Below are 12,426 nucleotides of genomic sequence, written 5' to 3' on the forward strand. Positions count from 1 at the left end.
GTCAGTTTAAATACTGAGATGAAACAGGTCTGCAGGTCAGGACAATAAGAGAAAAGTTAGAACTCATTATCTACATATTTACTTAGGGTCAATAACTTAAAATATTGAAACAAAAGGATCAGCATGACAACCAGAGAATTAGCATTCTACAAAGGAGAGGCCAGCAATGGCAGCCTCTATGATTTTTTCCTGTAAAGTACAGGTATAGCCAGGACATTTTTTTTTTCACTGGGGGAGGATCAGAACCCCTGTCTGTGTCCATGGTTGAAAGATTCACCCTCTATATTTGTAACCATTATCACCAAAATGGAAAGTGATGGAAAATTCAAAATGTTGCAGTTATTATCACATTACCAGGACCCTGTACTGTCTTTCACACGGGCAGCCAGGGTGATGGTAAAAACAGGTGGTTGAGCAGTGGTTTTACTGCCCCCATCTGGTTACCTAATGCCCACCATACAGCTGGAGGGGCTGTTCGCATGCTGTGGCCATGGTGCTTTGCATTGCAACCACTGCAAATTTATTGCGACAGGCCAAGTTGACAGAATCAAAAGAGTAAATTGCACCTGTGAGAGTAATCCCACTCATTTTATGGAGATTTTCTCTCACTTCTTGTTGCATCATTGTATTAGTAAGTAAAATCTCCCCAGCAGGATAGTGACAGAAAAAAAAACTAATAGGGTTTTAACTTTTCCATTCTGGCGTACTCTACCCAAAACTGGCTATACATATACTTTACTTTGAAGCTTATTTGTTTCAACTAAAAAAAATTATGAATACAAACTAATAATGGCACACTACATTTTTAATATTGTTTATATTAGGCAATATTCACAAAGATATTAGCTGATTATTCTGCTTTCTTTTCTTTTATTCACTTCCCAGACTTTAAATGAGAGATTGTAGAATCTAGATATCTCAGTAGATCGCCACAGAATTATTAAAGAGGAACACTTTAAAGCTGAACTCCAGGCAAGTTTACAAGTTATCAAACACGGACAGAATACAGGAGCTGTTTGAGGACTTGAGAATACAGAACCTGTTTGCTGCTGAAAAATCAGTCAACCCAAGCCCCAACACAGCCTTTTAAGCCGTCCAGGTTCTGCAGGGACTGTCCGAATTTAGATCCATGTATGGGCAAGGAGGTTGTGTCGGATTTTCCCCCGCTCGATCAGTGCGCAGGCAATAGTCTGCAACTCTGATCATTGTATTCTGACAGCAGGGATGTCTCCCCGCTGTCAGAATACAATAGCTCAGCAGGGAGGATGGGGTAATTGAGTCAGTTTTTTTTCATTCAACTCTCTGGTTAAACGAAAAAAAAAAAGACTCATCTATGGGCTGCCTTACACAGCACGGCCAGGTGGATGACACCACTTCATTCATTGATCAAAATGTGTCCAGTTCAGCAGGGACCAGCCAAATTTAGATTCCTGTATGGGCATTTCACTGGCTATAGCAGGCAGGGGAAGTCCCCCTGGTGTCAGAATGCAATAACTCAGCAGAAGGATTCCCCCATACACATTGAGTGTGTTAATAGGGGAATTGTAAAATCATGATACGGTATTCATATGATTAAGATACAAGTGCAGTAACTTCAGCTTTACATGTTTTGCCAGCCTATGGCTTCTTCAGGAGACTTTAATGAGTACTTCATACATAATCACTGACTGTATATAAAGTATTTTTAATGAACTGCATATCAGGAGGGTATTCAGAGGTGATATCAGTGAAACCGCAGGGAGGAATACACAAGCCCAAATCAGGCCAATATATTAATGCCAAATGGAACAGAGCCAGAAAAGTATGAAAAAGTTGCCAAAGGGTTAAATATGTTTCAGTTCTTATGGTATCCCATGGTTAGATCCCAGACCGGTTACTATCAAGCAAACAATCCTCCAGATTGACTCTCTGTCTAGCATGAAACATCCATCCAATCTCTCCTGGGCAGACCACCCAGGCCACTGATATCTCCTCTGAATACCCTCCTGATATGCAGTTCATTAAAAATACTTTATATACAGTCAGTGATTATGTATGCAGTACTCATTAAAGTCTTCTGAAGAAGCCATAGGCTGGCGAAACATATAGAGCTGAAGTTACTGCACCTGTATCATAATCATATGAATACTGTATCGTGATTTTACATGTAAAATATTGTTTTTAACAAATGTCAAAATAAAATCTTGTTATTTTTATAAACTAATTTGTGTTGCTCCTTTAAAATCCCATTTTCGTACTTCCTCAATATGTCAGCAGAAGTCTGACCACTGGAGTACAGGCAGGTTGTGCTCCCAAGTAGAATGCAAAGAAGGAAACTGACCACCACCCTTGGATGGACGTGCTTTCATGTCCAGAATTGTCAGTTTAAAATAGAAATCAAGGGAACTGGCAGGAACACCAGATATTTGACATAAAGGAAGCAATGCAAAGAGAACAGGATACTTTTTAATACAAGTACATGGTACAGCAGGCACATATCGGAAATATTAAATGTTGTGGTAACATGCACTAATATAATACAGGTAATGATGTAATATTAAATGCAGCACTGCATTGTGTGTTGTTTATATTTTCCTGGAGTTCAGCTTTAACTTTCTTTTCCCATACCAAGGAATAAATTGTATATAAATGCTATATATTTTTTTTAGTTATAGCTCTTACAATCATGTATAAAGCTGCTCTGACATTTATGAAAACTAGCTAAGACTTATTCTGAGTATGATGCAAAGTACCTAGTTGCATTATTAGCCTGTAGCTTGTGCAAACCTCTATATCATTTCAAGTGTAATGCTTGAATTTCATTATCTAAATTCCATCACGGCACTACTAATGAATAGAGCTATTTCGATTTCATGTCATAATCATTCCCCCCCGTCTTTTACCACGAATTGCTGCTATTCCCCCCCGTTCAGCGCTACTGTAATTTAGCTTATGGTGTTTTTGATTCCATGCCAAAAGTCCTTCATAGTTATGATTACGAGGCAGAACCGATGACTTGAATGTGCTGTAACTGGAGAATCGAAATGAATATGAATCTGTGGTTTTACCTTACTCCTTGTAGAGATCTCCGTCTTTGTGCTTTGATCCAGATTTTATTTGGCAGGTAAGTTGAAAGGTTTGTGTGTGCGCCTTATGTTCCTTTTTTTCTTATAATTCTGTGTGTGATGAATTGATTTCTCTGCTTGGACTTTTTCATTTGCGCCATCTGCACATCCTATGTAGATAGAGGGATTTTTTCTGAAATACACAAATGATAAAACTGTAGAGAGGAAACCTACTTGCTGCATCTATAGGCTGCAGTTCAACGGTATCAGTATAAAAAGCTGAATGGCCATTTGAAGAGACTATTTTCCAACAACTGTAGTCAATAGTATTCAAGGGTATACAGAAATTCCTTTACTAACACAAATAATGTTTTGTAGCTAATATAGAAAAAACTGTGACTTAAAGTGACCCTTTAAGCTAGAATTATTTGTATTGCATATTTACATTGGTCCAGCTTGGCACAATGTAAGTATACATTACTCATACTTGATGGACCACTGGGGAAGCTGGATTCACTGTAGTAGTCTGCACTACTACAGTAATAGCCACCATTTTCCATGTCCTGCTTAGGTTCTATGGGAGCGGCTGTGCCACTGCACACAACAGTGCCATGCGAGCAACCCCCTGTAATCAGTATGCAGTGGGGCAGTTGCTCACATAGAACCTGAACAGGACCCGAAAGATCGTGGATATTACTATAGTAGCACCAGCTATGGCGATTTCCAGCTTCCTCAGCAGTTCATCAGGTATAAGTAATACTTACATATGTTGTGCCAAGCTGGACCATGATAAGTGTGCAATACAAATAATTCCTGGAATTGTGCTTTAAAAAGAATCCAAATAAAGTGCTGCATAAACTGTTGGCGCTATATAAACCCTGTATAATAATAATAATAATAATAATAATACCCTGTGATAAAACAATAGTGTTACCTATCTGTTTGGTGGGCAGCAAGTTCATTTTCAGCATTATAAACTGAATAGTAAAGTACAAATTCAGATTTGTTAAAAAAAACAAAAAAAAAAACAACTTCCAGCCTCCCTCCCTAGCACCTTAAAGTGTTACTAAACCCAGGACCCGGCATTCACTATATCTGATCTCCCACAGTACACAGAACATGGAAATGCAATTATTTTAGTAAATATAAACTGCTAAATACCTTTTCTCATAAGCAGTATGTAGCAGTCTTGTGACTTCTATCAGTGTCTGGTAAAAGGGGTTGTAAACCCTCGTGTTTTTTCACCTTATTGCATCCTATGCATTAAGGTGTAAAAAAACACCTGGCAGTCACCGGCCCCCCAGCCCCCCCATTTTACTTACCTGAGCCTTGGAATTTCACCTGGCGGAGACACGCTCTTCCTTTGCCCGGGGTTCTCAACTCTTGATTGGATAGATTGATAGCAGCACAGCTCCCGCTGCTGTCAATCAAATCCAATGACCCGGGGGGGGGGGGTGGGGCAGAGTCCGGCATTTGTGTCAATGGACGCAAATGCTTGACTCGGGAGCGCGCCTGAAAAGGTAACCCACGGGAAATCGCTTCTCCTAGGGGGTTATCTGATAAGAGGAGGAGCTGCCGAGGGACCCCAGAAGTCGGTGTTCGGGGCCACTCTGTGCAAAATGAACTGCACAGTGGAGGTAAGTATGACATGTTTGTTATTAAAAAAAAAAATGCGAACCTTTACAATCACTTTAAAGCTTGTAGGAGGAGTTTTCATTTTCCCCTGATTGTCCTATGAGGCCATTGGACCCCTGACCCTCTGTCTGGACAGTGCTGATTGGCCCTGTGCTGATCACATGCACTCTCCCAAGAAAAAAAACATCTCTCTAGCATTACAAACCTAACTGAGAATGTGCAGGTTGCCCCCATGGCACTTTTCTATAAGGAGATGGTTTGGGGACTGTGGCAGAAGGGGAGGATCAGAGAGGACAAGATCTAACAGCCTTTTTACACATTTATAGAGGATTAACCCCTTAGGTTCCACAGTGAGTATAACAAGCATGCTTTACTACATATATACAGACTGATTTTACTGTTATGGGTTTAGTAACACTTTGAACGTATACTGTTGAACCATCTGCTCACCTCCTCTGATGGTGGCCTCCCTTGTTGTCTGCAACCTGGCTGGTAAAAATCTAGTATCTACACCTGTGCACTCACGCCCCACAGACTTAATTAGGATGTGCAAAACTGCAGGAGCAATGATGATGACCTGCGGTAAAGCCTCACCCCTTGTGATCATTTTATTGGGAACTAATGCTAGAATGCACTATTGAAGGCTTAATTGATGCATTTAGGATAAAGAATAAATGTATAAATCAGAGCAACACAAGCTAAGGCGTTAACAGAATTTATTACCGTAAATTAAAATGGAGTGACTTAGAAGCAATCACCAAAATTAAAATCTTCTTTGTCATTGGGGGTTACTTTAGTTACAGGAGCCCACGAATGGCCCATTACATTATTATAGGAGAAAATTGACCACTAAGCAGTTTTGAAGGTCAGCTCTATACACAACTGACACATAGAGGTCTATTTATAATGTTTTTTACACAAGATTTACACAACTCTTATCCATAATTTACACATTTTTTCCAATGTAATCCATTGGGAAAAATGTGTGAATCTTGTGTAAAAACATTTATAAACGGACCCTTTGGTGTTTGGTAGTTGCTAGTAAGTTGAATCAAATTGTAGATTATTATATCTTTTAGGGTCAGTTAATAAAAACACTTTGACAAGAGTTCTCAGTGTTGTACAACTGTTGTTGGTCATTGTGAAGCCAAGTGACGGGGTCATGCTTCCTCAATGGATTCAAATGGTGACAGAAGGTGTCAGATAGCAGCACTGCCTTGAGCTCTACAAATGTACTGCCTCTGGAAAGTGCGTATTAACCTACTACTATTACATCATGGCTTTCCTTTTATCTAGAATTAATAATAGGGTCACTTTAAGGTGCACAGCATAGAAGGTACATGGTAGACGTAATTACAATTTCTACAGTGGTGAAATCAGATTTTCATGTATATATATTGAGCATTTAGTATTTAATATAGCATTATTTAATTTGCTGGTAAAGATCAATAAACAAATGTATCTAGGCTTTGGTTTTCCTACTGGTATCTGCACATCTTTTGCAGAAAGGCTGTGCATGCTGATATTTGTATCCGTGTGAATGTGTATTAGTGTGTCTCTCCAAATAAGTGTGTCTTTCCAAATAGTGTGGATTGGTTTGCAGTTTACAATGCATGCAAAAAAGAAAGTGCTGTTCTGTGTTGGGTTTTTTATTTTGAGTGCTGCCTACTTTCCCTTTGCTTATGCAGCTGAATACTATCTCTGGTTGCTGTGATTTCTCTGTAATTTACTAATAACTTCAATATTTATTTTATACTTTCTTTACATTGTGGCGTGGCCTCTAAAACAGTCTTTTTTATTAACATTTTAACATTTTATTAACAAGTCACAAACAGGCATTTGTAATAATCTAAACTTTCAATCATGAATTGTTACAGTAGTGCTGTCTTACATCTCAGAGATAGCTGTTTGTCCTATTTTTACTTGTATTCTCTTCCTGACATAGCAGAGGTGTCAGTAAAGTGGATTCCTGTTGCCCACAGAGTCTTTTGTAGTTACTGACTCAGCTTAGTTCTGATTACACTCACTAATAAAGCTGGATACACACTATACAATTTTCTTTAGATTTTTTCCTTTAGATTTAGGGTACTTTCACACAGGGGCGGTGGGTCCGTTGGTGTTAAAGTGACGCTAGTTTTAGCGGCGCTTTTCCGTCGTTTTAGCAGCGCTTTTTGGCTGCTGGGGGGGGGGGGGGCGCTTTTAACCCCCGTTAGTGGCCGAAGAAAGGGTTAAAAGCGCCGGTGTTGCGGCACTTCCGAAGTGTTTTTCAGGCGCTTCAGAAGCGCTGCCTATGCGTTCCAATGGAAAGGGGCGGTTTAGGAGCGCTGTATACAACAAAAACGCCTGAAAATCACCTCATTGTGAAAGTACCCTTACCAAAACCATATAATATGAAGTCAAACCTAAACACTTTCAATTTATATGCAGTCAGGCAGGCCCTTGCACTACATAGTTGAAGGTGAATCAAAAGGAAATCGAGCAACAAAAGTTGTATAGTGTGTATACAGCTTAAAACTGTCACAAATGGTACCTACTAATTAAAGAAAGCTGAAGGTTAAAGCAATTGCCAAATTAAGCACCTCATAGTTTCACCACATGCCCTGTGTGCTCTGTAGACTTGACCAATGCTCTCAGAGACCTCTGCTATATATATATATATTTTTTACATTTTTTTTTATCATTTTCAAAACAGACAGGTTTGCCCTGATGCGCAAGTTAGAAAATGTACATAGTAGGCCCAGAAGGCATAATACACATACAGTAAAACCTTGGTTTGAGAGCCTTTTGCAAGACAAGCATTTTAATAAATTTTGACTTGATATACAAGCGATGTCCTGATATAAGAGTAGTGTCATGTCACAGCTGAGTATAAAAGAGAAGAGAGGTGGCTCTAAGTGTAGCAATATGGTTACATTTAATGAAGGTACAACATTTAGCAACTCACATGGTTGATGATTAAAACAGGCACATCTAAGTATGCAGGCATCCGGGGTAAAGCTGTCCACATAGACCATCCTCCTCACCACCATTAATGACATCCCTTCCACAATGCACTCCGCGAGTGGTTCAAGCCAAGCTTTCAGATCGGGGTAGTCTTCCTGGTCATGATTGCATACTGACAGCAGTGAGAGCTGGCGGTGAGGAGGATTGTCTATGTGGACAGCTTTACCCCGGATGCCTGTGCCATCTGCCTATTTTAATCATCAACCATGTGAGTTGCTAAATGTTGTACCTTCATTAAATGTAACCATATTGCTACACTTAGAGGTGCCTCCCTTCTCTTTTATACTCTGTAGCTCCTGCTGGATTTTGCTTATAATCCCCTTGTGGAAGCTTCCATTTGTGGATGGACATTTTATATTTACGCAACCTATCACATTGCTATAATCTTTTTATGTAAACTGAAGGACTTATAAATAAATGATTGTGGAACAAATCATCTGAGTTTACATTATTTCTTATGGGGAAATTCACTTTGATGTAAGAGTGCTTTGGATTACAAGCATGTTTCTGGAACAAATTATGCTCCAAATCCAAGGTTTTACTGTTTAGTTGTCAGTAGTTAAGTGTCCATTGTCAATTTCTCTCCTTTTCCTGCAACATCACCTGCTCACTGCGTTTGCATAGATTCACATGCACACATACTCCTGGTGGCAAAGACAAAATCAAACTGTTCAGTTAGCTGTCATAGAAACCGTGCACCATTATGGCTCCTTTAACCCCCCCCCACTGGAATAGTAATCCAAATACTGCAAAAAGGCAGAACGAGAGCACAGGAGGTCACATATTGCATGATTTGACTAAGTGATTAGCCTGCCATTGTCATTCCTCATTCCGGCATTTCGCTGATGCCGTTGGGATCTGTCTGGAGAATGCGTAGCGCAGTGCTTTTGCTAGCACTGCAGTTACACAGAAGGAGATACTGATGTTGAAGAGAAAATAAGACAAAGCCTGCAAAACACAGAAAGAGGTTATTTGCTGCCAAAAATATTTTGAGTGTAATGTTTCAATTAAATTGACAATAACTGTCCTTCAGCCACCCACAGGGGTTGATTTACAAAAACTGGAGAGTGAAAAATCTGGTGCACCTGTGCATGGTAGCCAATCAGCTTCTAACTTCAGCTTGTTCAATTAAGCTTTGACAATAAAAAACCTGGAAGCTGGTTTCTTTGCAGAGCTGCATCAGTTTTTGCAATCTCCATTTTTAGTAAATCAACCCAATAGAGTCTGTTTTTTAATACAGAGCTAAGGTTGGAGATGGCACATCCTCTGTGGGACTCTGTGTTTCTGCTGTGAAAGGTGAAGAATACAACTAAATAGCTTACACGGCTAACCTTGGGAAATAAGACTGAGCTGTTGGTAACAATTTAGAAGAGAAGACTACGATTACTAAAAATGCCCATTCTTGACTGTTTTTTTCTAACCATAGAAATATATCCTAGTGCTGATTTATTGACAAAACTCAAATTATTAACACTGCATGTTTTAATTCTGAATTCTAATTTGGTACATACACACACACCACAATTACTATGGAGAAGGACGTATTAGGTGTCCTAATCCTGATATGTCAGAGATCCATTGTCAGGTACCTTTTCCGAGGCCAAGATGCTGAGAGAGGCTCCCCTTGCGGCTAAGCGGAGTATAACCCTGAAGGTGGAACAGGAGGTATAGGGCTCAAAGAAGGACGGGTTGCCAGCAGGTTGGGAAGGCTTGAGCTGATGATCACTTGGAGACTTTGCTTGAGAAGACAACAAGGAGTATTCCGGACACTTAGTAAAAACCTGGCTGAGGGTAGAACACAGGAGAGCAGATTGGAGGCTGTGGTGAGGCCAGCTGAGGGTCAATCATAGGTAAGGTAAGCAAAGTCCGTGAGCCAAGCCGGGGGTCAAACACTGGTAATCAGGCAGGTGCAAGCATAGCAAAGTCTGTGAGCCAAGCCGGGGGTCAAACACTGGTAATCAGGAAGGTGCAAGTGTAGCAAAGTCCATGAGCCAAGCCGGGGGTCAAACACTGGTAATCATTCAGGTGCAAGTATAGCAAAGTCCGTAAGCCAAACCAGGGGTCAAACACTGGAGAGGAGATCAGAGCAGTTCAGGAGGCAAGCCGAGGTCACAACAGGAATCACTTGGAAGTATAACACAGGTTCAGGAACAGGGAGGAGCTGAAGACAATCCAGCAACTTGGGTCAAACAGAGGCAGCCTTATACAGGCCAGCAGGGGGAACCATCTGTCACATGATGTGCCTATGGCATCCATTTCTTCTACTGGCAAGATGCCAGTACTTCCACGGCCTATTCCCTGACACTATTTCTCTGACAGTGCCCCCCCCCCAAAGGGCAGCCTCTGGATGCCCAAACCAGCCATCTTTCTTGGATGTTTGTTGTGGAAGGGCTCCCAGGAATTATCTTCTGGGGGATACCCCTTCCATTTGATGAGTTATTGTACTTGCCTCCTTCTTTTTCTGCAGTCCATAATGGCTTCCACTTCAAACTCCGCCTCGCCTTCTACTAGAACTGGAGGTGGTGGTAGTTCTTCCCTCCTGGGATAGGGACTTGAAAAACTGGGTAACACTTGTAAGAGGCAGGTAGTGATAATTCAAAGGCCGCAGGATTTATCATTCTCTTGATCTTGAAAGGCCCAATGAATTTTGGTCCTAATTTCCGTGATGGGCAGGAGATTTTAAGATTTACAGTAGACAGCCATACTTCATCTCCTACTTTGAAAACAGGGTTGTCTCTTCTTTTCTTGTCGTGGTATTTTTTATAGTTTTCTTGGGCCTGTTGCATGGCTTTCTAATTGGTCTGGGTGAAGTTTATCCGATCACGGACTGCAGGTACTGAAGCTTCTGGTATAGAATTGGGTAAAAAGGAGGAAGCAGACAGCCATACTTCATCTCCTACTTTGAAAACAGGGTTGTCTCTTCTTTTCTTGTTGTGGTATATTTTATAGTTTTCTTGGGCCTGTTGCATGGCTTTCCGGAGTTGCTGGTAATTGGTCTGGATGAAGTTTATCTGATCCTGGACCACAGGTACTGAAGCTTCTGGTATAGAATTGGGTAAAAAGGAGTGATGGAACCCATAATTTGCCCAAAAGGGGGATTGATTGGTGGCAGTATGCAAGTAATTATTATAGGCAAACTCTGCACATGGAAGAAGGGACACCCAGTCGTCTTGAGAGCAGGTACAAAAACACCATAGGTATTGCTCCAAGGTTTGATTTGTCCTTTCTGTCTGGCCATTGCTCTGTGGGTGGTATGCTGATGAAAGAGATACTTCTATTGCCAAGGATTTGCAAAGATCTCTCCAAAACCTGGAAGTAAATTGTACTCCTCTGTCGGAAACAATATTTTCAGGAGCCCCATGCAATCTAACGATCTCTTTGATAAAAATATTTGCTGTGTCTGGGGCAGAGGGTGTGCCAACCATTGGTAAAACATGCAATCTTTGGGAGGCAGTCTACTACCACCAGGATGGTAGTGAATCCGTCGGAAGGAGGTAAGTCAACAATGAAGTCCGTTGAGATCCTCCCCCCAGGGCTGTTCTGGAATGGGCAAAGGCCGTAATAGACCCCAGGACTTGGCATTGGACCCTTTGTTGCATTGGCACACTGGTACAGGAACTGACATAATTCTTACAATCTTGCTTCCAACTGGGCCACTAAAAGGAGCGCTGTATAAGGTCCAATGTTTTCTGTACCCCGAAATGACCTGCAAGCTTGTGGTCATGGATGGTTCTCAAGATATGGAGTCTCACTTGTGAGCTGTATTTTAACCACTTCAAAAATAGTGGAGCTAAATGTGTGCTGAAACAAATGTTTGATCATCCCAAGGTGATACATACCTAAAAAATACTAAATAAACATATACTTAGTGAATAATAAAAATCATGAATAATAATGCTAATTAGCATTGTCATATAATTTTCCTTTGACAAGTGGTTAAAATACAGCTCACATTTGATTTCTTTTAAAGTGGCAGCTTCTAGATAGGTCTCCTGTCCTGTGGCGCAGTAGTGGTATTTTGAGTGGTGGTGAGTTTTTCTTGAATTACCAACAGCAATGGAGTCTCACTTGTTGAGGAATAAAAATCTTGTCCTGAAACCATAGCAACCCATCTTGATTCTTCAGGGAGGAGACTTCAGGTTCAGTGCACTGGCTGGGGGCTTGTCTGATTGCTGTCTTCAGATCAGGTTGGATGAGCAAAAAGTTTTGTGTGGTACTGGGCTCAGTTGTCTAAGGGGCATCTGGAAACATTCAGGAAAGGGCGTCAGCTTTCCCGTTCTTGAAGCCTGGTCGGTAAGAAATATGAAAGTTGAACCTGAAGAAAAATAGTGCCCATCAAGCTTGTCGGGGTCTTAGACGTTTCGCTGTTCTGAGGTACTCCAGGTTCTTATGATCCGTGAAAATCATAATAGGGTGAGCAGCCCCTCCAGCAAATACCTCCATTATTCCCGGTCGCCCACGTCATAATTCCTCTCTGGAGGAGTCATCTTCAGAGAGGCAAAAGTTACATGGTGGAGGAGAGCCTTAGGTCGTTGGCGTTAGGACAAGATTGCTCCTGTAGCTATCTCCAAGGCATCTACCTCCAACACATAGGGCAAGGCCGGATCTGGGTGCTGCAGTATTGGAGCAGAGGTGAACAGATTTTTCAATTTATCAAAGGCTATTTGCGCCTCTTGAGACCACTGAAACCGGAACTGCTGGCGAGTCAACTGGGTAATGGACGAAATGGTAGCGGAAAACCCAT

At 41.1% G+C, this 12,426-nt stretch overlaps 1 protein-coding gene across 11 annotated transcripts in view; it reads left to right on the top strand.

Moving 5' to 3' along the window:
- The window catches only part of ERC2 (ELKS/RAB6-interacting/CAST family member 2), a 1,404,232-nt gene that overhangs the window by 302,756 nt on the left and 1,089,050 nt on the right, over nt 1-12,426 (top strand). For 6 of the 11 annotated variants that reach the window (XM_073592266.1, XM_073592270.1, XM_073592273.1 and 3 more), the window contains one exon: nt 3,062-3,103. The exons of the other annotated variants lie outside the window; for them this stretch is intronic. In XM_073592266.1, coding sequence (XP_073448367.1) covers nt 3,062-3,103 — 42 coding nt within the window. The remainder of the gene's footprint in view (nt 1-3,061; nt 3,104-12,426) is intronic. 11 annotated transcript variants of the gene reach the window in all.

The sequence above is a fragment of the Aquarana catesbeiana genome, linkage group LG07 (assembly GCF_042186555.1).
Source record: "Aquarana catesbeiana isolate 2022-GZ linkage group LG07, ASM4218655v1, whole genome shotgun sequence".
In the NCBI taxonomy this organism is placed as follows: domain Eukaryota; kingdom Metazoa; phylum Chordata; class Amphibia; order Anura; family Ranidae; genus Aquarana; species Aquarana catesbeiana.